The sequence below is a fragment of the Ahaetulla prasina genome, chromosome 8 (assembly GCF_028640845.1).
Source record: "Ahaetulla prasina isolate Xishuangbanna chromosome 8, ASM2864084v1, whole genome shotgun sequence".
NCBI classification, from domain to species: domain Eukaryota; kingdom Metazoa; phylum Chordata; class Lepidosauria; order Squamata; family Colubridae; genus Ahaetulla; species Ahaetulla prasina.
Genome location: NC_080546.1, coordinates 62,216,179 through 62,240,497, shown reverse-complemented (window position 1 = coordinate 62,240,497; position 24,319 = coordinate 62,216,179). Strand labels below are relative to the sequence as shown.

General features: G+C 39.9%; 2 protein-coding genes across 8 annotated transcripts in view; one reads left to right on the top strand and one right to left on the bottom strand.

The window, feature by feature from the left end:
• Nucleotides 1–9,766: 9,766 nt before the first annotated feature.
• NCAPG (non-SMC condensin I complex subunit G) overlaps nt 9,767–24,319 on the top strand; it is a 43,987-nt gene continuing 29,434 nt past the window's right edge. For 6 of the 7 annotated variants that reach the window (XR_009156337.1, XR_009156338.1, XM_058193343.1 and 3 more), the window contains exons 1-9: nt 9,875–9,980; nt 10,835–10,944; nt 13,952–14,158; nt 14,768–14,996; nt 16,005–16,150; nt 17,152–17,236; nt 20,319–20,511; nt 21,489–21,629; nt 23,081–23,221. Coding sequence is in view for 5 of the 7 variants with exons in the window: in XM_058193343.1 (XP_058049326.1) it covers nt 9,905–9,980; nt 10,835–10,944; nt 13,952–14,158; nt 14,768–14,996; nt 16,005–16,150; nt 17,152–17,236; nt 20,319–20,511; nt 21,489–21,629; nt 23,081–23,221 (1,328 nt within the window). In the remaining 2 variants the exon portion in view is untranslated. The other variant, XM_058193342.1, reaches the window with a different exon arrangement.
• The window catches only part of LCORL (ligand dependent nuclear receptor corepressor like), a 247,014-nt gene continuing 244,236 nt past the window's right edge, over nt 21,542–24,319 (bottom strand). The window contains exon 7 of the mRNA XM_058193338.1: nt 21,542–21,621. Coding sequence (XP_058049321.1) covers nt 21,618–21,621 — 4 coding nt within the window. The 3' untranslated portion in view covers nt 21,542–21,617. The remainder of the gene's footprint in view (nt 21,622–24,319) is intronic.

The window sequence follows — 24,319 nt, the reverse complement described above, 5'->3', positions numbered from 1 at the left end:
CACTGCCGCTATTCATGTGACTACGGCCACTGCGACTCAAGCGGCCACCGCTGATCCACGCCGCTCTCCACCACCACCGATTCAGGTCCAATAGATAGAGATGGTTTCAAGTTATGAAGAGCTTTTCCAACATTATCTTCTGTGAAATCTATATGTGTTAAGTCGTCATACTTACCTTTTGAAGATCTAGCAAGCAGTCTCCTTGTTGTGTCTTGCCCGCCCTCAGAGCAGCCGGGGCCTTCTTATCTGCTCCCAAACACAGAGGAATGTATGCCTCCCGGCCCCAGTCCTGGCTCCATGCCCAGACAAACTGCAGAAGAAGGAGCACCTCCCGGCCCCAGCCCTGATTCCATGCCCAGGCAAACGGAGCAGCTAGACCCTTCCCCCTCCTCCACAGCATGTGAGCCTGAGGAGGGTTTATTACCAACAGCTGATTGGAGTGACCCTCGCATCAGAAGATTGGATAGGCGGAGGCAACAGAAGGAAGGGAGGGGCAGGCCTTAATGAGTGCTGAGTCATGGAGCCACACCCCATGGCCTATATAAAGGATCTGCTTTCTGGCAGTCTCTGAGTCAGGCAAAAGTCGAACTTATCTTGCTGAAGTCACTTACTGGTCTCCTGCCTGCTCTGAGGACTTTGCTAGGACTTTGGACAGAGCTGCAGAGGCAAGCCTGATTCGGATTTCCCTGACCCGGCCGTCAGCGGAGGAGTGGGACACGACACTCCTCTTCAGCCTCTCAGCTGCATGCACCCCTCCGAGGCTCCATTTGGGCCTCCAGAAGCCTTGCTCAGCATGTTGCCAGCCAAAATAGATCGTCTGAGGGACAGATCTGTCCCTTAGACACTCCATTTTAACCGGCAATTTGCCAGGTGAGGCCTCTGGAGCCCAAACGGAATGGCGGAGTGGCGGATCTGTCCCCCAGAAGCTCCATTTTGGGCAGCAACGTGCAGGATGAATATTGCAGATCCTCTGTGGTTGTTCATAAGGTGGAACAACTGTCATGGTGCTGCAAGATTCATACTTTGGGACTTGTTAGTAAACACTAGGTGGCTCTCACCGTGTAACTTCGAATGTTCACTAAGGGAATGTTTGTAACCTGGGGATTATCTGTACTTTTTCTTCTAATAATTCATTTGGTACATATGTAATTAGGGTCTGCTATGGGCATAAGCTCAAACGTATTTTCTAAGTCACAACTCAGTCTCTTTTTCCATGGATTTTTTTCCTAAAAATTAAAAAATATATTTTAAAAAAAATTTAAAAACTTCTAATTTAAAATTAAATTTTAAAAAATTTAAAGAAAAAATTAAAATTGCAGTTTTTAAAAATTTAAAAATCCCATCTTTTAAATGTGCCTTGCTTTCATTCCAAATTATTTCACTAGAGAACAATGGTGCGTCTGTAGCATGTTTGCACACAAATTGAAATATTTGCTGGAGACCAGAATTGAGAAAAATCTGTTTTGAGGTGAAGTAAACTATTAATCCAGAAATTTCAGAACACAGCAACTGAGAGATGCAAAGGAAGCAAGCTGTTAAGGGAACAATTTTGTTATATGTTGGAAATGTTGCAAGTGATGTGTGTAAACTTACTTTTTACTTTATGATTTAATCAGGACACGATATAATGACAAAAAAAGAAACCTTGTTTTATTAAATGTGTTCATTATTTATTTATTTACTTTTTTGCAGTGAAGGGAACATATATACTAAAATACTAGAATTAGTAGGAAACTTGCTAATGTCTTGGTCTCTTGTTTGTATAACTGCACATGGTAAATATCTGTTTCCCATAACACTGACATATATATATATATTGTGCCCTTTTGTGGTTAGAACATAAATATGCCATCATGGATGGTTATGGAGGTCACACTGACTAAATTCCTGAATTGTTACTGATACCTCATCCCACCAATGACAGTCTCTGGAAATTGTCAGAGTCCATCATTTGATCTCTCCCCACCCCACTCTGGCTGAGAACGTGTATGTCATCCTCCAGGAAATCAAGTGGTAATTAAGAAGACAAATGGAAAAGATAACACCACAGAAAGAAGTCAGATTACATACACTGACCCTTACTATTGTGTGACCTGATGTAAATCCAGAAGTTAGTTTACATTCACTGACTTATACTATGGGAACATGCAAACCAGATTCCAGAATACGCAGATGCCAGAGTTGAGGATTTATGACTTTTTGGGTATAAGAGGACATCGCTTTCTGTCATAAGTTGGTAGTTCTTCCTTGCATGTATGTATGCACCATTATGTGTTTGGAACAGCTAACCATTTAAGCTTGATCAAGATTAAATGCTATTTTACTCAAGCCTCTGTTTAAGTCTCTTGATTGGCAGTTATGAGCTTGGACATATTAATAAATGGACTTTACATTTGGCGCCCAGACGTGGGGCTCGAAGGCAATGCTTTTCTTCGAAATGGCTACATTTAGCCCCCCACAATTCTGAACTCCATTGAAGTTCAGCAGGCCTTCAAAACGGTGGGCAGGAAAAACTGGCATGGGCCATAGACAATGTCAAAGAGCGCTCCCAGTACGTTTGAACTGGTGATATTGGACTGGCCGGATGCCAGCAGATCCTGATTCCAGCCGGACCTGAACGCCCCATTGAGGCTTGAACTGGGAAGATTCTACAATCCTAGGTGAGTAGAAATTTTTTTGGGGGGGAGGTAAGAGGGGAGTGTTGCTTTGTGTTCGTGAATGAGAGGAGGGAAATTCCTACTAGAGGTTTGCCCTCCAAGTGAGTGCGGAGATCCAATTTGCGGTTCTGATTATTTGCGAGAATATCAGCCAGAGCGGATCGCTTTGAAAGGCGGGTGACTGTTGGAATAAAAAGTCTGCAGTGAAAGGGTCGTTCTGGTCAAAACTCTGAGCTTGAAAGGGGAGCCCAAGAAATCCTTTTGAAAAAAGGAGAGTTTGTCAGTTCCGAGCCTAGGAAGTGCCCGAGAAAGCCCCTCACTGGACAAAAGCCCTTACTAAGAAGAGGGAGGGTTTTGCTCAAAACCCCCTGACCGAAGAAGCCCGAGAAAGTCTCAAGGGAAGAGATGGGTCTTTGGCCAAGAACTTCGAGCTGTCCCCGGCCCGAGAGTGAGGCAGACCCCGAGCTTGTGTCAGGTAAAATCCCTTACAAAAAATAAATAAAAAAAAATAAAAAAGAATAAAATATATAAAACATAATAAAATAAAATAAAATATAAAAATAAAATGGGCAACCATACGGGTAGCCTTTTTGGAAAGAGTAACCTCTTTGTAAGAGTAGAACTGTGTTTCCCTCTAACTGTATTTAGTGATTGGGACACTTTTCAGATGATTTTAGACCTATCATAGCAATCAAAGTTGCTTTTAAAACCATCTGGCCAACCTACTAGCGTGGGAGGTTGGCCTCCAGAAGGCAGCTTTGATTTAGATTTTATCAACAAATTTGCTGATTTTTTTGGCTACCATCAGATGAACTGAAGAAGAATCCTTTGTTGGTTTCTTTTTCAACCTCCTCTGTCAGCCAGAGATTCAGAGAGCGTGTGGGCTCACTCCAACATCCTCTCCCCCTTGTCACTTTCAGAAAAAGAAACAAACTAGCCAAAGTGACTGAGGAGGAAGGAAAGTTTCCCCCACACCATATTACGATGCAAATGCTATGCCTGGCTTAAGTGCCTACAGCAGCACTCCAATTCCTTTCAATTGGAATTCCCACCTTGCAGGGAGTGCCCTCATCCTCCAGAGAATTAGGGATTTTGTCCTGCAAGGATTAAACCTGGGTGTCCCAAAAGAAAAAACAGTAAATTTCCACTGCGTTCATCAGATCCTTCAAAAATCCCCCCACCCCTTTTTCTGAATCGTTTGAAGGATTGGTTTTGCAAAGTTTACTGACCAAAGTTTACTGATGATGTTTTGCTGAAAATAGCTTTCATGAGTCAAAGCACCTCCGACATAAGAAAGAAATTGCAAAACTACAAACCCCAACCCCCCCCTGCAGCTTCAGGCCAGAAACCCCAAAACCCTAGCTCCTTCACCCCTCACATCAGCCCAGACCCCTGAATTTTATCCTGAATTTTATTGATGGGGCTCTGGAGGGCAAATTGCTTCCCTCAGACTCTCTGATGGAGATAAAAGTAAGGAACTCTTTTTAAGTAACACAAGCTACTTTCAGGGACCATCACTCAAGCGTTCCTTTCTAAATATTGCCACAATGTTTTGGGAAAATGTTTTGGGAAAGGATTCCCTAGCAAAGCTGGGAGCAATTGTAAAATGCACTCAGCAGGGAGTCCCCCTTAAAATTCCCCCAGGAATTTTATCTGTTTCCTGGAAAAGTGAATGGTCCTTAATAGCCCTGACTCTAACAAGATAAACGCCCACAACACCCCAGAGCAGAGACATTCTACTGCTTAAAGAGGTGGATGCTGTTATGTGTGGTAAGAAGACCCAGGATCAATTTGGTGTGAGTTCTGCTAAAATTCTTGGGTATGCATGTAGAATTGAATGTGATTGAATTGATTGTGATTTGTATGGCCAGCTTGCAAATTACTTAAACTTCTAGTAATGTAGATTTAGTAAATAGTTTGACATTGTTGAGGGAAATAAGTTTAGCAGAGTGATGGCTTTCCTTCATGGAAAAAACTGTTCTTGGGTCTAGTTATTCTGATGTGCAATGCTCTATAGTGTCGTTTTGATGGTAGGCAGGTGGGTAGGAAAGAAGGGAAGGGGAAGATAAGATAGGATAGGAGAAGGAGGGGAAGATAGAGGGTTGGAAAGGCTGGCAGCGAGGAGCGGGAAGGAGAAAGAGAAGTAGGAAAGAGAAGGAGAGGAAGAACGAAGAAAGTAGAAAGAGATGGAGGAAGGAAGTAAGAAAGTGAGGAGGAGAAAGGATTGAGAAAGTAGAAGAAGGATGAGAAGGATAGAAAGAATTACGGAAGGGAGTGGCCACCGAGCAGGCCCAATTGAGCATAATTTGATTATAGGATCGATTGTTGGATAAGTGATTGTACTGTACTCTGGTTACATTTCTGGCCTGATTGTACAGCATTTTATCACCTTTCCTGTAGGCTTCCTCTTTGGAATGACTTAGCTGCTTAAGTTTAGGTGTGAACCAAGGTTTGTTGTTACTGTATATTCGTAAGTTCTTTGTCAGTACACATAGCTCTTCACAGAAGCTGACATATGATGTTACAGTCTCTGTGAGTACATCCAGGTCTGCAGTGGTATCTTCAAAATGTTCCAATCAGTAACTTTGTTTAGATCTCCCAAAATAATGGCCAGTGAATCAGGGAATTTGACTTCAGCCTCCATGGTTTGGTCAGCTAGAAACTGCTCTGAGTTTTCCCACTTGAAGGGAGAGGATTTAAAGAGACAACTTCCCCAGGTCTGTAAATGTTGTTTGATGGTGTGTGTGTGTATGTATGTGTGCCATCATTTCCAGACCTGCATAAGAATTGTTAAGAGAGTGAAGCTTGTAATAAAGCTCCCTGACATAATTGTGATGCTTGATTTGCATGGAATGTATGTATGTGCCAGCAGCCTGATTGCAGTGTTAGAGAAACTCATTGAGAAGGTGTGAGATTTCTGTGTTGTCTTTTGGAGTTGCAAGAAATGTGTGCATATGTGAGAAATTGTCTCTGCATGCTGCCTGATTGCAACTTGTGTATATGTGTGTGTGTGTGTGTGTGTCTGTATGCATGATAGAAATGGAGCAAGCAGCTTATCTGCAATGAGTTACTTTTGGAGTTTTTTCACTCATCCTAACCTCCACACACCCCCTCGCTCTCTGTTGAGCCAGGTTGGGAGGGGTGAGAGAAAGGGGGGCTGGAAAACTGCCATTTCCCCTTCCTCAGGGTGGACTTTTGGAATTTTTTTTCTCTCTGTCATCTTAACCACACACCCCCATCACGAAGGGGGAGAACCATTCACCCCCCCTCCATTTTTTTTTCTCTGCTGAGCCTGTCTGAGAAGGGAGGGACAAATAGGCTCTTTGGAGCTTTGCTTTTCACTGATTTGGAATTTCTTCATCTGCATAAAAGCCCTGCAGATATATTTTCTTTTCCACCCTGAAAACAATTTTGATTCTAATTTTTAACCCTGTATACAATTTTGATTTTGATTTTAATTTTAATTTTTCTTTTTATTTTTTCTGGAAATGTTTGAGGTTTAAACTGCCTGATTAAACCTATACATTTATAAATGTTTTCAAAGCACACAGTTGACTAAAAATGTGTCATTTAGCTTTGTATTTTTGAAGCTGTTAACATACATAATAAGAGTTGGAAGGGACCCTTGGAGGTCTTCTATTCCAACCCCTGCCCAGGCAGGAAACCCTACAGCATTTCAGACAAATGGCTATGTATGGGTGCATTTTTTTTTTTAAGCTGAAATCTGTTTTTGTTTTTTAAATGCACTCAGATTTTCCACATAAAAAGACTTACCCATAAGCTTATAAAATGCATTTTTTTTTAATCAGACTCAAGGCGCCCCTTATTTGCTGTTTATACTGTTTATTTTTATTTTTTTTAGTAGCACAAGATGTGCCCTGTTTTAAGAACTATTTCAGAGATAAGTTAGACAATTATAAGTTAGACAATAATGCTGGCAATCCTTATGATTTATATTGATATATTGACCATCAATTGTGTTGTAAATGTTGTACCTTGATGAACGTATCTTTTCTTTTATCTACACTGAGAGCATTTGCACCAAGACAAATTCCTTGTGTGTCCAATCACACTTGGCAAATAAAATTCTATTTATTTATTTATTACAAGATGTGGAAAGAAAAGGATACTGGTGCTATGAAGGATTTAATTTGTTAAGTCAAGCTTTGAATTTGAAGCTTGAGGCACTAAAATAACGGTTTAATGATAGGAGTTAGGAGTTAGAAAAGTATGAACAAGTAAGACAAATGGTGATTTCACTAAGATATGATGTGATTTGTTTTTGGAAGTTTTTGATACTGTGGATTTGTTAGTGAACAACTTCCACACCTGAATAAAAAGGGTGGGAGATGGGTTTTTTGTTGATTGTTTGTCTTTTTCTCTGTCTTCCACATAGTATGTTTTTGTTGATTGATTGTCTTTCTCTCTGTCTTCCACGTAGTATGTTTGTTAAAAAACTGAGACTTGTGTGTAAACCACCTCCCCAAGTTGTGTCATTTCTTCTTTGTCCCTACTTTTGTGTGAGTATGAATTTTAAAAGTGCTGGAAAGAAGGAAAATGACTTTTCGTCCAGGATGGACCAGCTACCTTTTCTCATATGGGAATATATTGTACCAGTTTTCAAGTTCTATCTGCAAGCTATCTATTCTCCTTTGGCCCCCTCCCTAATCCTCCAACAATGCCTTTTCTCACCTAGAAAGGGAGGAGAAGGGGACCCTTTCTCATGTTTTTTAGTCCTGCAGATGACTCAAACCTGTGGAAACCAAATACATGGGTCAAGATGCTTTCCCCAAAAGAGACATTCCATCCATTTGAGCCAGCCTCTACTGAAAGTCACCAAAAACACCAAAGTGGAGCAGAACTTTCCAATAAAGAAATGGACATGTAATGCTTGGACATGTAATGATCAAAAGACTCTTTTTCAATCCCCAGATGGGGGAAGGGTGGCAATTCATTGTAAAGTTTTCTTTCTTGTTTTATATATTCATGTAAGGATTATATTTGAGTAACTGTCACAGCAAGTCCTGAACACCTTAGATTTCTGTCAGGTGGAAGAGAAACTTGCTCCATGAAAGAACTCCACAAGTGCCAACTGATTCCTGGAGACCAACTGAGAATGAACATTTTCAAAAATGTGGTCATGTTGATGCATATGTTTTGTTTGGAATTTTTCTCTTTGCAGGAGAAACAAGTTTTGCCTTACTGACCTGATTGGTGGACTCTTTTACTCTATCTGAAGATTCAAAAGCAGCTGTACAACCTTGCACTCTACAGATTGTGTTACTGAATGCTGTTGTTATTATTGATTGTACTTGTGAACTGCAACACTGTGATTGTTAAAACGTGCAAGGGATTGCTCCTATAGAAACCTGATCATTAGACCTAGGAGATATTGATATCATGATCCCTAAAAATTTTGAAGGTATAAGAATGCAATGGTTCAACATTTGAACTTTTCTTATGCATAGGATAAATGGGAGGAGCAGATGATGGTGAAAAATCATACATTACCAGCAATTATGAACTGATACAACCTAGTGACCTATTTGAAAATAACTAGATTAGAATAGGTTATGGACGGATGTGGTAATTGGCATGCTCCAGATGGCTTATATTGGAAATTTTGCCTATGTGCAATTGCCTAGCCGCTGGAATAAAGCAATTTCTTTTTTATATATATACTGCCCACCCTGTGTACCTGTTTATAAGGAAGTAGACCAGAGAAAGATTGCTGGCCTCCAGAGTTCAGGTATAAGGCTGACCACCTGGGCAGAAGCTGGAATGTATGCTCATAGGAACGCTCCCATTTATATGCTGAATAGAATAAGGTTATTCACCATGATGGCATGCATACCATCATACTAATTCAAAAGGGAGGAATGAAGGGAACATATATACTAAAATACTAGAATTAGTAGGAAACTTGCTAATGTCTTGGTCTCTTGTTTGTATAACTGCACATGGTAAATATCTGTTTCCCATAACACTGACATATATATATATATATTGTGCCCTTTTGTGGTTAGAACATAAATATGCCATCATGGATGGTTATGGAGGTCACACTGACTAAATTCCTGAATTGTTACTGATACCTCATCCCACCAATGACAGTCTCTGGAAATTGTCAGAGTCCATCATTTGATCTCTCCCCACCCCACTCTGGCTGAGAACGTGTATGTCATCCTCCAGGAAATCAAGTGGTAATTAAGAAGACAAATGGAAAAGATAACACCACAGAAAGAAGTCAGATTACATTCATTGACCCTTACTATTGTGTGACCCGATGTAAATCCAGAAGTTAGTTTACATTCACTGACTTATACTATGGGAACATGCAAACCAGATTCCAGAATACGCAGATGCCAGAGTTGAGGATTTATGACTTTTTGGGTATAAGAGGACATCGCTTTCTGTCATAAGTTGGTAGTTCTTCCTTGCATGTATGTATGCACCATTATGTGTTTGGAACAGCTAACCATTTAAGCTTGATCAAGATTAAATGCTATTTTACTCAAGCCTCTGTTTAAGTCTCTTGATTGGCAGTTATGAGCTTGGACATATTAATAAATGGACTTTACAGCAGCATCCTCGATAGCAAAGCTGGACATAGACTGTCTCATACTTTTTCAAATTTGAAGTGAATAAAAAAAAACAACTCAGTTCATTCCATCCAACAATGGAGTCCTCCGTGCTGAATGCCGAAATATCCGCTTTTTTCTGCCATAAAATAATGCATAATCGCCGCCGAAGCCTTCCTTGACAAAGTTTTACAAACTTACTCTGAAAATGAGCGAATTAGGACATTTTAACTGGAGTCACACTTCATGGCAACATAATTCGTTTGACTCAATGGTTCAGTTCACAGCCCGGAATCACAGCCCGGAATCACAGCAGATTCCCGCCCAGAGCCGCTGGCCTTTGCCATAACAGAGGAAGAATGATTTTAACAATGCAAAAATAGTAACATTTTCAACCATGCATCTTTGCACCCGTCCTTCCTCAATAACCGCGGGCGCGCCACAGGGGCGCGCTGCTGCAAAATCCAATAGACCGCCAGCAAATAGCAGCAGCTATTTCGTCCGGAACCTCCAGCCTCTCGCGAGACTCTTAGCTCCGGTTGGGAGCGCGCAAGATTTGAAAGCAGCCCGAGAGCGCGAGGAAGCTGCCGCGAGTGACGGAAATAGAGATCCGTTGGCGCAGGTGAGACGCTTGGCTTCGCGGGGCGGCACGGCGCCTCCGCCGGGATGCAGCCTGCGCTGCGGTCTCTGGACCTGGGGGCAGCAGGGGATCCTCTCCAGCCTTGCGTGGGAGCGCAGCAAGGTCCGGAGGCCGGGCGTATCGGCGGGCGCGCGGGGTTATGAAAAGACGCCAGAAGCGTCTCAGCAGCACCTCCCTCCCCAGCTGTCCATTAGAGGGCTCTCAGGCTGAGTAAAGGACTTTCCATTAGGATGTTGAAGAAATGTTTCTCCGCTGCCATATTAGGATCTGGACCATTTTTAGACCCAAAACTACTGCTTTGGGTTTGGTTTCATGAAGGTCCTTTAAAGCATGAAGTTAAAGTTTGGTTTCATGAAGGTCCTTTAAAGCAGCTGCAACTGTTCCTGGGATCATGTGACTATAATTGGAAAGCAGTTCTGCGGCTTTGGCAGAACATGCCTATAGCCATGCCCTCTAAAGCACTACCTTGGAATTAAATTTAAAATAGTTTATAGCCAATAACAGAATTAAATGCTTATTGAAGGTATTTTTCTGCTTGGGAGACTACAGATGGCCTTTGTTTTGATTTTAAGGAGTTTGACATAAGGTTAGACGTGGACCTTCTGCGATGCTTTTCTGAAAACTAGTCTCCATTATGGATTAATTTTGCTACAGCTAAGCTGTCAAGATGAACCATTGTTTATTAGATAAATCAGCCATAATGGGTTGAGCTGTCTTCAGGAAGGAAAGAATTGGAAGTAATGTCTTCCATATTTGTGTCACCTTTGGTCATTATGTTTTCCAAATATTCACATCAAGGAATGCACTGAACAAACAAAACTTGCAAACGATAAAACACCACCAGCCTTATCAATCTTTTGAAGAAGATTGATAAGGCTGGGTACTGCAGAAGCAAGGAACCTAGTTGATGGAATTAATATAAGTATTCTTTGTTTTTCACATATTTCCTTCTGCAGCTATGAAAGGGGAAAAGTTGTTTGATATTAAGAAGGCTTTTGAGGAAGCTCAAAAACCTCACCAAAATCAGGCCAAATTGGTGGCATCTTTAAAGCATACCTATAATGAGGTAAGTATTGTTTATCATTCCTTCTTGTGGGAATTCCCACATTGGTTTGCAAAAGTCACTATACAATCATTATTTTACTTATAATAAGACTTCAGGTGTGAAAAACATGAAGCCTTTAAGAAAGCATGGAAAAACAAGGTGGCAAAAATGGAGAAAAATAAGAAGAGGAGAATAGCAGTAGTTGAGAACAAGGAGGTATATTGGGGAATATTTTACACAAGCAATTAGAGCAATATATCAGAGACAAACAGCACAAATAATAGTTAATGGTAGTTTAGTAGTAGTAGTAGTTTAGAAGCTTTTAGAATTGAAAAAGGGACAAGGCAGGGATGTCCTTTGTCCCCATTACTGTTTATTTTAACTCTAGAACTTTTACTGAATAAAATATGTGGCTCAAACAAAATAAAGGGAATTAAAATTAAACACCAAGATTATAGATTAAGAGCATTTGCAGATGACTTGGTTGTTACTTTATCTCAACCAACACAATCGGTTATACACCTGATGGATATAATTAGTCAATATGGGAAGTTATCTGGATTTAAAGTAAATCAACAAAATCAACAAAAGACAAAGATAATAACTAAAAATATGACTACATCAAAAAGAAGAATTAGAAAGAATAACAGGATTTTAAATAGTAAAAAAGGTTAAATATTTAGGAATATATATTTCAGCTTCAAATGTGAAATTATATAAAAATAATTATGAAGTGTTATGGCAAAAAGTGCATCAAGAAATGGAGAACTGGAAAAAACTACAATTATCTTTATTGGGAAGAATAGCAGTAATAAAAATGAATGTTTTGCCTAGGTTTTTATTTCTGTTCCAAATGATACCAATACTTAAAAAAGATGCAAATTTGCAGGAATGGCAGAAAGGTATTAATAACTATCTGGATGGGTAAAAGATCGAGAATAAAGTTAAAAATAATACAGGATACACATGAAAGAGGGGTCTTAAAATGCCTAATTTAATATTATGAAGCAGCTGCCCTGTCATTAATCAGTGATTGGTTTAACCTAACAGAAGAAAGAACACTAAACATAGAAGGTTATGATTTGTTATATGGATGGCATGCTTATTTATTATATGATAAGAAAGTGGATAAGGTTTTTAAAAGCCATATATTTAGAAGTGCTTTGTTGTGGGTTTGGAAAAAGTATCAATATAAGTTAAATTATAAAATACCTATATGGGCAATCCCCAGACATGCAATAGAGAACATAAATATAGAACAAAAACAAGAGGTGGTTACCTACAAAGAGCTTCTTTTTATGGAAAAGGATAAATTACAATTGAAACCTTTAAATATAATGAAAGAAGAAAGGATAATTCATACTTGATTTCAGTATGGACAGCTGCAAGCTAGATGGAGAGAAGACCAGAAAATTGGTATCATGCAAAATGAGGAAAACTTGGTAAAACAAATTAGAGATCAAAGTCAATCGCATATTAAAAGGTTATATAATGTGTTGATAGAAATAGACTCAGAAACGGAATTAGTTAAGGATTGTATGGTAAAATGGGCACAAAATATTCAGCAACCTATAATGATGGAAACGTGGGGAAAAATTTGGGCTAGGAATGTTAAATTTACACAAGCACAAAATTTAAGAGAAAATTTTTACAAAATGTTTTATAGATGGCATCTAGAACCTAAAAAACTGGCTTGTATGTATCCGAATTTGCAAGCTAAATGTTGGAGATGTGATTGTGATGACATATATATGGTGAACTTGTAAAAAAATCAAGCATTTTGGATAAAAATTTGGTGGGTTATGCAAAATATTTTGAAAAAGAAGATAAAGTTTACTCCGCAGTTGTTTTTATTGGGTATAATTACGGACTGTACGGCAATAGAGACTAAATTGATCTTAAATTTAATATCAGCAGCTAGACTATTGGTAGCGCAATATTGGAAGAAGGAATATCTGCCTACTATGGAAGAGTGGATATTAAAAGTAGAGAATTTAGCGGAGATGGCAAAAATCTCAGCGTATCTGAAAGACTATTCACAAGAAAGATATATACTGGAATGGAGAAGATGGATTGATTATATTCAAAACAAATATCAGACCAAGAAGTATCAAATAGCTTATGAATGAATAGAAAGTAAAAATTGTATTTGTATATTTTTCTTTATGTAAAAGGGAAGTTAAGGCTCTAGGGGAGGGATGGGAGCTTATGGATAGTTAGCGTATTCTAGTTTATGATTGTTAGATGTTATTCCCTGTATTTTGCTCTGGGAAGTCCAGGGGGGTGGGGTGGAGGGATTGGGGGGAGGTGGGAGGGGGGGTGGGGGGAGGGAGGGAGAGGGGAGGTGTTTGTGGAAATTTTCTGTAAAACCTTTTAATAAAAAATAAAAATAAAAAAAATGAAAAGTAACAAAAAGAGAACAAGGAGGTCAAAATCCTATGGAATTTTCATTTAGCCCATAATAAGTCAGACATATTTGCAATTCCAAAGAAACAGTATGGATATTTGACACTGCAATAGCTTGAGAGGGATACCCATCAATGAGAAAGAACTCAAAAAATTTTTTGTTCAATCATGAAATAGTGTACAAGTGCTTGCAATTCCATGGACCATAATACACCAGACCCCCCTGCCCTCCACTCTGTCCCAGAGTTTGCTCAAATTAATGTTCATTGCATCAATGAAACATCTGCAATTAAGATAGAGAGCAAATGTGGAAAAACAAAGTGCTGGAATGTCTCCTAAAATTGTAGGGGTATTTTGTGCTCCTCCAATAATTGTGGAAGTAACTTCCTAGCATTCCTCACGCTGATCTATGCTTCCTGGGATTAACAGAGTTATGTTGACATGTAGAAATGTCTATTTAAAAGCCAGTTTAAGGAGAAATACTGTTGAGAAGAATATTTTGAGTGGAATGTATCAATAAGAAGATCTGCAAATATCTTGACTGAATTCTTTGGAGTTTGACTTTTTGTTTGATGTATCTAGCCTTTTCTCCAAGAATTTATAGGTTAATTCTTGCTCCTAGTTACAAGACAAGGACTGTTTTCATGAAAAGTTTGTTCATTATCTGAAGTATGCCATGGTAATCTACAAACGAGAACCTGCAGTGGAACAAGTGATAAATTTTGTGGCCAAGTTTCTGGCTTCATTGTATAATTTGGAGAAAGAGGATGCTGAAGAGGAAGAAATGGAAAATCCCTTTCTAAATTATCTGTTCACCTTTCTCCTTGAGGTATTATATCTGTAAAGTAATAAGAAATAATTGGTGCTATATAGATAAAAACTTTCATTATAATGTGTATCCAACACCATCTGAAACTTTGAAAATAATGGTCCAATATATCCAGTATTAATATGACGTGTGTGTGTGGGAGCTTTATCTTTTTCTGCCTTTGTTAAGGAAAGCAGTACAAAGCAGTTGATTAGTTTTTCTTAAGCTAGAGTTTCTGAAATTCGTTTATACATTAGAGTCATTTGTATTCAATGTCTCTGTGTTATGCTTAAATCTGTGTCTTCACATTATTCATTCCACAAATGAAAATTGCTGTCTTTGCACAATAACCTTTGGTAAAATTGCTGTCTTTAATGAAAGGTTATTCTGCAGAGCATTTCTGGGTGGGGCAGATTTTCTGTGCTTCAGAAAGGGGATATAAATTAATATACATAAAGATCTGAGCATAAGTGTTGGATTTTTTGACACTGTAAACAAAGTAGTACAATTAGTACCTCAGTTACTATTGTGTGACCAGAGCTATATAAGCTGAAGCACAAATTTTAAAATCTATAATTGTGTATAACCACAATAACAGTGAACGCTTAAAAATCTCTCTTTGTCTTTAAGTCCCACCCCGCTAACAGCAATGCAGTTAGATTTCGTGTGTGCCAACTTATTAATAAACTTTTGGGAAGTCTGCCAGAGAACGCCCAGATCGAAGATGAACTGTTTGATCAGATTAATACTGCTATGCAGCTCAGAGCAAGAGACAAAGTACCAAATGTGAGAATCCAAGCTGTGTTGGCTTTGTCTAGGCTTCAGGATCCCAAGGACGACCAGTGTCCAGTTGTTAATGGTACATTCCTTGCCAATTCATATGGTTTATTAAACTTATTTCTGCTGTTCTTTAAAAGAAAAAGCTGCAATATTTTAATTTTAGTATTTAATATGGCAGAAACTCATCAAACTCAGATTGTTTTTTATTTTTATTATTTTATTATATTTTGAAATTATTAAATATAGTTAACTTGGGTGGAAGGCTTGGTGGACTGGCAGTATGAATTTATTTGTTAGATTTGTGTGCTGCCCATCTTATCTATATTCTATATGAACTAAGTGTTAGAATAGTTTCCTTAAGTTTTGTTTTGTTCTCTTCATGTTGAAAGAGATGCCTAGTAGAACAAAATTGCTACAAAAAATCCTATGAATGTTGTGAATAAATTTAAAAGGTTTTTAAAAATCTGGGGGTAAAATGCATGTTAAGCTTCTCTTACCTTTTGTTACTATTTTTCCAGAAAAAGGACTTTTGTTTGTAAAGAAGGAGCTTAACTAGTAGCAAATCGGGCTCCAACAGTAGTTGGTAGTGAGCATTTCTTATGGGAATCATCCAGCTTTACACAACTGTCAGGAGCTTTTGGCTGCAAAGAATTTATTAATAGCAATCGTATGAAGTTTGGAGCATAAGACTGTCATCCTGAGCTACTTAGATAGTTCCTGCTGAGCTTTAGCTAACTGGGTCTCTAAGCTTGTAAGGCTGAATGTTTTGGAGGATTTCTGCATTTCAGCTTCTCTGCACTCTGATTTATGTTGATATGTTAAAACACACTTATTTATCTGCGCGGGACTGGATTAGATTTTAAAGTAACTGGTTTTAAGGGTTTTTTACTATTTATACTGGTTTTAATGATTGGGCTATAGAATAAGTTTTTTAATTGTCGTTTTAATCTGTATTTATATGTATTTTAACTGCCTGTGAACCGCCCTGAGTCCTTAGGGAGATAGGGCGGTATATAAATATGAAAAATAAAATAAAATAAATATTCATATCCGTAACAAACCTATCCTATTACTTTTTTCTTCTCAGTTTACAGCAGTTTAATTGAGACTGACTCCAACTCAGAAGTAAGGCGTGCTGTGTTGTCCTGCATTAGTCCATCAGTTAAAACTCTGCCCAAAATTATTGGTCGTACCATGGATGTAAAGGAGACAGTCAGGAAATTAGCATATCAGGTGAATAAATATCTGATAATGTCACTTGCTATTTATTCTCTGTGTTAAAATTATACAAACTGTTGGAGAATTTAGCTGGTAGAAGAACATATCTTTATGTATGGATCACACTCTATAAGAAAATACTTTAAGTTTAACAGAAATGTTTGCTTTTATCTATCAGTATCTGCAGAAAGAACTGCTCAGGTGAGCTGTGCTGAAGTGCTGAAAATGATTTTATCTGGAGGTCTTTCTTTGAAATGGCCCCAAATAGATGGGGGCCAACCCCATTTTTGTACTGTTTTCTGTGGATGTAAATGCATTAATATTATCATTGGCTAGTAAGTTAATTTCAAATTGCTAAAAACGTACGAGTTGAAGTTGAGTGCTGACTGTCACATGCCATGCTTCATCCACTGTGATTTTATATGACATTCTGGATTCTAGATTCATCAGAAACATAAATCTTGGAGTGTTATTTTATTAACTGTTTAATATGATTGCCAACCACCATACCATTCAGACAATTAGGTAGGAACTAGCAGAACACTAACATCAAAATATATGCCCAGTCTGTTCAAAAGAACAGTCCTATCAATCAAATCAGCTAAAGTGGTACAGCTCACAAATCTTCATTCCTGGACTTGGATTTATGCAGTGGTTAAAAAGATTCTCTATGGATAGCAAGTGGTCACTTTTTGAAGATCTTAAGGGTTCACTTTGAGGGCACAAAGTAAGTCACCATAAGAATACATGATTTATTTTTAAATGGCAGGATACAATAAAACAGCTATGGTCTTAAGTTGCATTTTAGTGAGTGTATTGAGATGTCAGGTTTTTTTGAAAAAAGGCAGTTTTGCAGAATGTCTTATTTTACAGTTGTGTTAGTTTTCTGACTTGTCTGTTTACAGTTTCAGAGGCACATTGCCAGTTGTGTTAAGTATCCTTCAGTGTATGTGTCTTTATATGCTATTAATCCATATTATTCAAAGGAAAAATTATGTAAAAATATTTTTTTAAAGGTACTGGCAGAAAAAGTTCATGTCAAAGCTTTGACAATAGCCCAGAGAGTAAAACTTTTGCAGCAAGGACTTAATGATAGATCAGGTAAAATGTTTTAATTTTAATGTAAACGTCTTAAAGCAGTTTTCTTTTTTCCAATTCATGCTTAATATATGTCTAGATACTGATGGGAGACAGGACTCTAATTTAAAACAACTTGGGATGTTCTTATAATACTTTGTGTCCCCAAAAAGAAGACCTGGTCTTATATTTGCCACCAAAAAAGGCACCTGGTCTTATTTTGGGGGGATGTCTTCTACTGACTCACCTCACGGCGGTGGCACTGACAGCCCAGGCCAGCAGTAGCCTGGTGCCGGCTCACTTCTTCTGCGGCCGCTTGCCACCGCTTGCGTCATCCTCCATTTTGCCTTCAGGAAAGGCCTCTGCAACTGAGAAATGGGCTCCGGATTCATGCGCTCGGGCTCATATCGCCATCAGCCTATAAAAGCCTATAAAAGAGCTCTTGGATCAATCGGTTCACCTCTGATGGCGAAACAAGGCCGGAAGGACACTGCATGTGTCAATCTGGAGCCTGTTTTGCCTGCCGAAGCCTTTCCTGAAGGCCTCTGATGGAGAAACGAGGACGGGGGGGCACCACATGTGTCGATTTGGAGCCCCTTTCTCGGCTGCAGAGGCCTTTTCTGAAAGCCTCTGATGGCAAAATGGAGGCCTGGGGTGACACGTGCAAACGATGGTGAGTGGCCGCAGAAGAAGTGGGCCGGCAAGGCGAGGCAGGTGTTGGGGTGTGTGAGGCCTGGCTGCAACTGTCTAAAGGTAAGCAGCTCAACCACCCCCCCCATCCCCATCCTTGCTTGATTTTTACTTGTGTGCCTCACCCTACCCGGTGCAACCAGGTGCAAGGGAGTGGGTGGGGCCTTAACTTTGGCTTATTTTGGGGGTATGGCTTATATTAGGTGCACATGTAAAAATCAAGCTAGGGCTTACTTTTGAGATAGGTCTTATTTTCGAGAAAACAAAAGTCAATTCAGAACCTACCGTGTTTCCCCCGCAAATAAGACATCCTGAAAATAAACTGTAGTCTGATTTGTAAGTGTGCCCCTAATATAAGTCCTACCCCAAAAATAAGCCCTAATGAAGATCGTCATCAGCTGTGTGTGTGTGTGTTAGGCATGGCCAGCACAGGTGGCGAGTCTGTGGGGGCCAACAGTGTCCAGCAGCGGCCACTGGCAAGCAGAGAGACAGTGGGAGCGAGTGGTCAGGCATGACAGATGTGTAAATCTCCCAAACACTTAGACCTATGGGCAGAAAATAAAACAGTGGGGGGGGGAAGTAACTAGCGGGAGGATATTCTACCTTGCTTCTGGGTATACCAATTCAGAAGCTCAGATAAATTGAACACCTGAGCTGAAACTGTAAACCCACATTGGCTGAGAAGGGGCAATGAAGCTAGAGGAGAAAACCTATTCCCCCTGCCCTAAGGGCTGGGAACAGCCAACAACCACCTGCCCAACCATGTGTCCCCTCACAAACAAAGGCAGTGATCCATGAGGTGGAGTTCAGCACAGTGGCTCTTTCCCTTCCCCAGTCACCTTATGGAGGCTTGGCCCCTTCCCTCCCCACCAATAAGACTCCAGTGGCCAGGTCTTGGTGCCTGTGCGTGAGAGGCTGCGACTCAGCATAGTGGCGGAATCAACAATGTGGGTAAAGTGCCACCCTGAGCTCGGCCTGGAGCTGACTCAGCCCCTTAATTGCTGCCTTGTTCCATCTCTCTGAGTACCTATAGGAGTTTCTGGCACACTCTCGTCAACCCCAGCCCTCCTGTGGCACCAAGCAACCTCACCACCGAGGCCCCTCTCCCCAACCCATCCTGGGCTGCCCGGTGGGCTGCTTCTGCTCTCAGCTGCCCTGCTGGGCTGCTCCTGCCTAGCACGGGGCCAGTCACCCAGATCTACAACTTCCAGAGTGCCTCCCCCTGCTGCTGGCCTGCCAGGGCCCATTCACCAGTGGTTGCTGGTGGAGTCATGCCGCTTCGTCCACCATCGCCTTTGGCCTGCGCCTCTGCTGCCCTGCATGGCTTCGGCGGGTTTCTGGCAGGTGGAGGAAGGCAGCTCCACCCCCTGGCCACAAGGCTAGCCTCATCTCATGGTGGTACTGCCCCACCGGCCAGGCTGGGCTGGTGGAAGACAAGGCAGTGGCAGCAGAGCAACCGCAGGTGAGGTACAGGCCAAAGGGAGCCATGGGCAGCTCTATGCACAGCCAACACAAGAGCACGACTGTGGGCTGGACAGAGACAGCCAAAGGGCTAGATAATACCTATTTCTAGTGTAGATGAATGTAGGAGCCTTTAAGGCAGGAGAAACATGAATTTAGCCTTGGAAGAGAAAAAGACATAAGACTCAAAAGGACCCCACATACTCAGGCTTTAAAGATTCATTAACATCAAATGAACCACCATGGTCATTAAGAGAATCACATGGTTGTTAAGTTTATCTGGGCTCCTTCCCCATTAATTTTGTTGGAAGCTGCCTGGGAAGGCTGCAAATCGTGATTATGTGACCACAGGACAGTAACTGCTGTAAATTCGAACCAGTTGCCAAGCACCCAAATTGCAATCATGGGAGTGGTGTGACAGTCATAACCTCCAGGATGGGCTGTAAGTCACTTTTTTTCAGCACCATCATAACTCTAGACCAAGGTGTTAAACTGGATTTCTTCAAGGGCTGGATCAGCATTGTAGTTTTCTTGGGGTGGGGGGCGGAGACGGAATGGCTGCCTCCTGCAGCAGCCTGCTGGCCAAAGTGGGGCATGGGGGGGTCTGCATGCAGCCCCCTGTGCCTCGTTTTTGGCCACCATGGCCTGCAGCACCGTGCAGCCTGTTTTCGGCCCCGTTTTCAGCTGGCAGAGGCACCATGGGCCACTCATTTGATATTTCCAGGCCAGCCCCGCAGGCTGGATTTAAGCATCTTAAGTTTGACACCCTTGCTCTAGACAAATATTAAACATCATTAAACAAATAGTTGTAAGTCAAGACTCAAGATTCTGAGTACTGCTTTACAAAGTACTTAAACAGAATGTTCTCTCTCTCTCTCTCTCTCTCTCTCTCTCTCTCTCTGGCATGTATGTATGTATGTGTATCTGATGTGGAATTCATTACTGTTTCTAATAGAAAGCGTGAAAGAAATGGTACAGAAACAGCTTCTCCAAGCTTGGTTACATCTAGTTGAAGGAAATGTCTTAGAATTGCTGCATCATCTGGATGTGGAGAGTTGCCCCGAAGTGGGTGTTCTAGCCCTTAATGCTATGTTCCTGCTGTCTCCCCACCAGGATCTGATTAAAAAATTTTCAGAACTTGATGACAGGTAGGGATAATATAGCTGTGGCTGTCTTTTTATCTGGGTCAGAGTAATGTATACTCTATAGGAATATAAGGTTGTCTACCTCTAAAATTATATCCCATGATGCTTCAGTTAGATTTAGTAGCTCTTTGTTTTCAATGCACCCATAATTTCCTGCCCATATTCTTCATGAAACTTGTGCAACCGTGTGTTTTGAGCCTTTCTATGCCAAAGTTTCTGAACCTTAGCAATCATGTTAGCAACTGTAATATGTGTAGATTTCAACTCCCAGAATTCCCAGCCAGCAATGCTGATACTTGTCTTTTAAAAATGTATACAAAATTAATTCTCCCAGCATGTTACCAAAATAGTATTAGGTCTTCTTGTAGTGGTAGGTTCAGAATGCCTTCTAATAGTCAAACATAACTTAAGGTTTAAACATGTTGCATGAATCAATTGTGATATGTTTATTTTTTTAAAAAGGTTAAACTCATGAAACATATAAAGGAATTAGACTGGGAAATAAGATAGAATTGGAGAATATGTTTCTAAATCTATACAGTGTCATATTTTACTTTTATTTATGTTTTTATTAGTTCTTAGTTTAGCTCTTGTAGTGGGACTTAGTTTATTTATATAGCAATCAAACAGGCTTATAGGCTCATTTTGTTGATTTTTTTAATTTTGCTATATTATAGATTATATAATCCACCAAAACTTGCTAGATTATGATGGATATAAAAAAAACACAAAAATAAATAAACAGGCAAATATTAGAGAACAGAAACTTTTCCTTTAATTTTTCATCAACAGTATACTCACATGACATTATTTCTTAAAGATAAATATCAAAACATACAGTAGTATGTTTCAGCTTTCATAGGTATATTAGCTTGCGGTAATTGCTTTCTGAAATTTCCTGGTTTATATAACTAACACAAAAAAAGAATTGGTTTTTTTCTAATGGAAACTTGATAGCGCTCCATGTGCTTCATTTGAAGGAAAACTATTCCAATAGAAAAACTGACTGCAGAGAGTGCCTTATATTGGAAAGCTCTTTGTGAGCACTTGAAATTCAAAGGAGAAGAATTCTTAGAAGAAGTCTTGCCAGAGCCTGCTATCTATGCGGATTATCTGTTGGGGTAAATTAACAATTAATTCAACAATTGCAATGTCAGTTCAATATACCTTCTGCTTTAATCTTACAGTTATCATTCTTACTAGTATTGGTGTTAAGGTTCTCTGATGACATTTTAGAATAAGCATTTTGGAATAAGTGATTTTTAGAAGATACATTAATAATGAAGATATCTGATGAGCAGGAGATGCTGCAGAAATAATAAGGGAATTAAAGCAGATTGGCTGAGTTGTGTAATCAGATTCACAGTACCATGCTGTGTAAAGGAGAAATTCTTTCAGATGTCTTGTGATTTTGCATTGTCCATCTAAAAATTTCTAAATATTCAGCCATTGACAAAGATCAGGAGAAAATCCAACACCACATTGCTGTCTGTAGGAAGTGTGTTGAGCTGTAGTTTGAAAGAGCTGTGAATTAATACAACAGTCGGATTGGCAAGGAGATAAATCTTAATCCCTTTTGACAGAATAATCCAAGACGGAGTGGCTGTGGATGCCGGCACCCCGATACAGTCAGATGCAGCCGCAGCTGACTCTTGGGGGCGAGTTATTGGCCCCAAAGGAGGGAGTGCGAAACTTGGATGCACGGCTGTCCTGGATGCACGGCTGTCGTTTGAAGATCATTTGGCGGCCGTCTCCAGGAGAGCCTTTCACCAGGTTCGCCTGGTTCGCCAGTTGCGCCCCTTCCTTGATCGGGATGCCCTATGCACAGTCACTCATGCTCTCGTTACCTCTCGCCTGGATTATTGCAATGCTCTCTACATGGGGCTCCCCTTGAGATGCACTCGGAGGCTTCAGTTGGTCCAGAATGCAGCTGCGCGGGTGATAGAGGGAGCTCCACGTAGCTCCCATGTAACACCTCTCCTGCGCAGACTGCACTGGCTACCTGTTGCCTTTCAGGTGCATTTCAAGGTTCTGGTTACCACCTTTAAAGCGCTCCATGGCTTGGGGCCTGGGTACTTACGGGACCGCCTGCTGTTACCTTATGCCTCCCACCGTCCTGTACGCTCACACAGAGAGGGACTTCTCAGGGTGCCGTCCGCCAAACAATGTCGGCTGGCGGCCACCAGGGGAAGATCCTTCTCTGTGGGGGCTCCTACTCTCTGGAATGAACTTCCCCCGGGTTTACGCCAAATATCTGACCTTCGGACCTTTCGCCGCGAACTGAAAACATATTTGTTTGTTCGCGCGAGGCTTTCTTAAATTGTCTAGATTTTAAATTTAAATGTTATTTAAGTTTTTAAATTGGGATTTTTTAGATTTTTTATATATTTTAATCTATCGACCAAACTGTATAATAAGTTTTTAAATTTGTTTTTAATTGTACATTGTTTATTTTTATCTTGGTTGTTGTACATTGTTTAGTTTTATCCTGAGTCCTTCGGGAGAAGGGCGGTCTAGAAATCTAAATAAATAAATAAATAAATAATAAATAAATCATTTTCTTACTCTTAAGCTACTTTCAAAGCATTCCAGTATTCAGTCAGGAAGAAAAGGAAGATCTGGCCTGCATTGAGCAATTGATGACTAAGGAATTTATAGGTCAGCAGTTAATTCTAATGATCGGTTGCATGGATATCACTGAAGAAGGAGGCAGGTAAGATTGTAAAAAAACAACAACCCATGCAATTGTTTTATGCAATTGTGAGGGATAATTATTTTACAAAATATGTTTTAAAATAGAAAAGAACAGGTTGACTTGGAGGGGTATTATCTGATGATATTCATTTGAGCAAACCAATTTAACATATTGACATCAATTCAAGTGGTTTGTAAATTTTCTGCTCATAGTTGTTTTGAGCCAAAGCAGTATAGTACTTCTTACAATCACATGATATAAATGTTTTGTAGTAAAAAATAAACTAATGGTTGCATTAATTTTAAAAATGGGGGAGAATCTGGGAGACAGCAGGAATGAGGAGCATCTGGCCTGTGAGATGTCTATAGGTCAGTGGTGAGTTGCTATCGGTTCGTCTCAAATTGGGCAAACCGATAGCAGTGGTGGCGGGAGGCTCCGCTCACCTGCCTGGATGCTTCTGTGCATGCATAGAAGCACTGCACACGTGCACACACAAGTAAACTGGTAGCAACGGGATTTGGAACCTGCCCCTGCTACAGGTGGTCTAAAAACAGGTCTTCAGAACCTCAATTGCATACATCATCCACAGTGAAGAGGGTGATATGATATTGCTTTCTCCATATAGAGAAAACATGTCTTAGGTCGTCAACAATACAGTCTCCAAATATATCCCATGACTTCTCTGCTTGTGTTCCTTGTCAGGACCCAGGGGTTCATATAATGACATTAACAATTCACACTTGACATTTTTTTCATTTGCATTCATATTTTTTAAAAAGTTTTTTATTTTTTTTAATTTAAACAAACAATACATCATTGATCTTTCAGTGTGTCATCTGAGTACATAATTTGTGTCATCATATTCCTCCATCGTTTTCTTGCTATATTTCTTATTTTACTTTTACATTTTCATTTAATTTATTGCAACATTTTTTCCATATTTCTTGCTTTTATCTTAATTCATCTTATTTCTCCTTTACCATCATTTTCTTACTGCATTTACTTTTACATCTTCATTTAATTTATTACATTTTTTCCAAATTTCTTATATTAATTTTCATGTATATCTCTTCTCTATCCATTGAAAAAATTGCCCCATATCCTAAAAAACTCCAA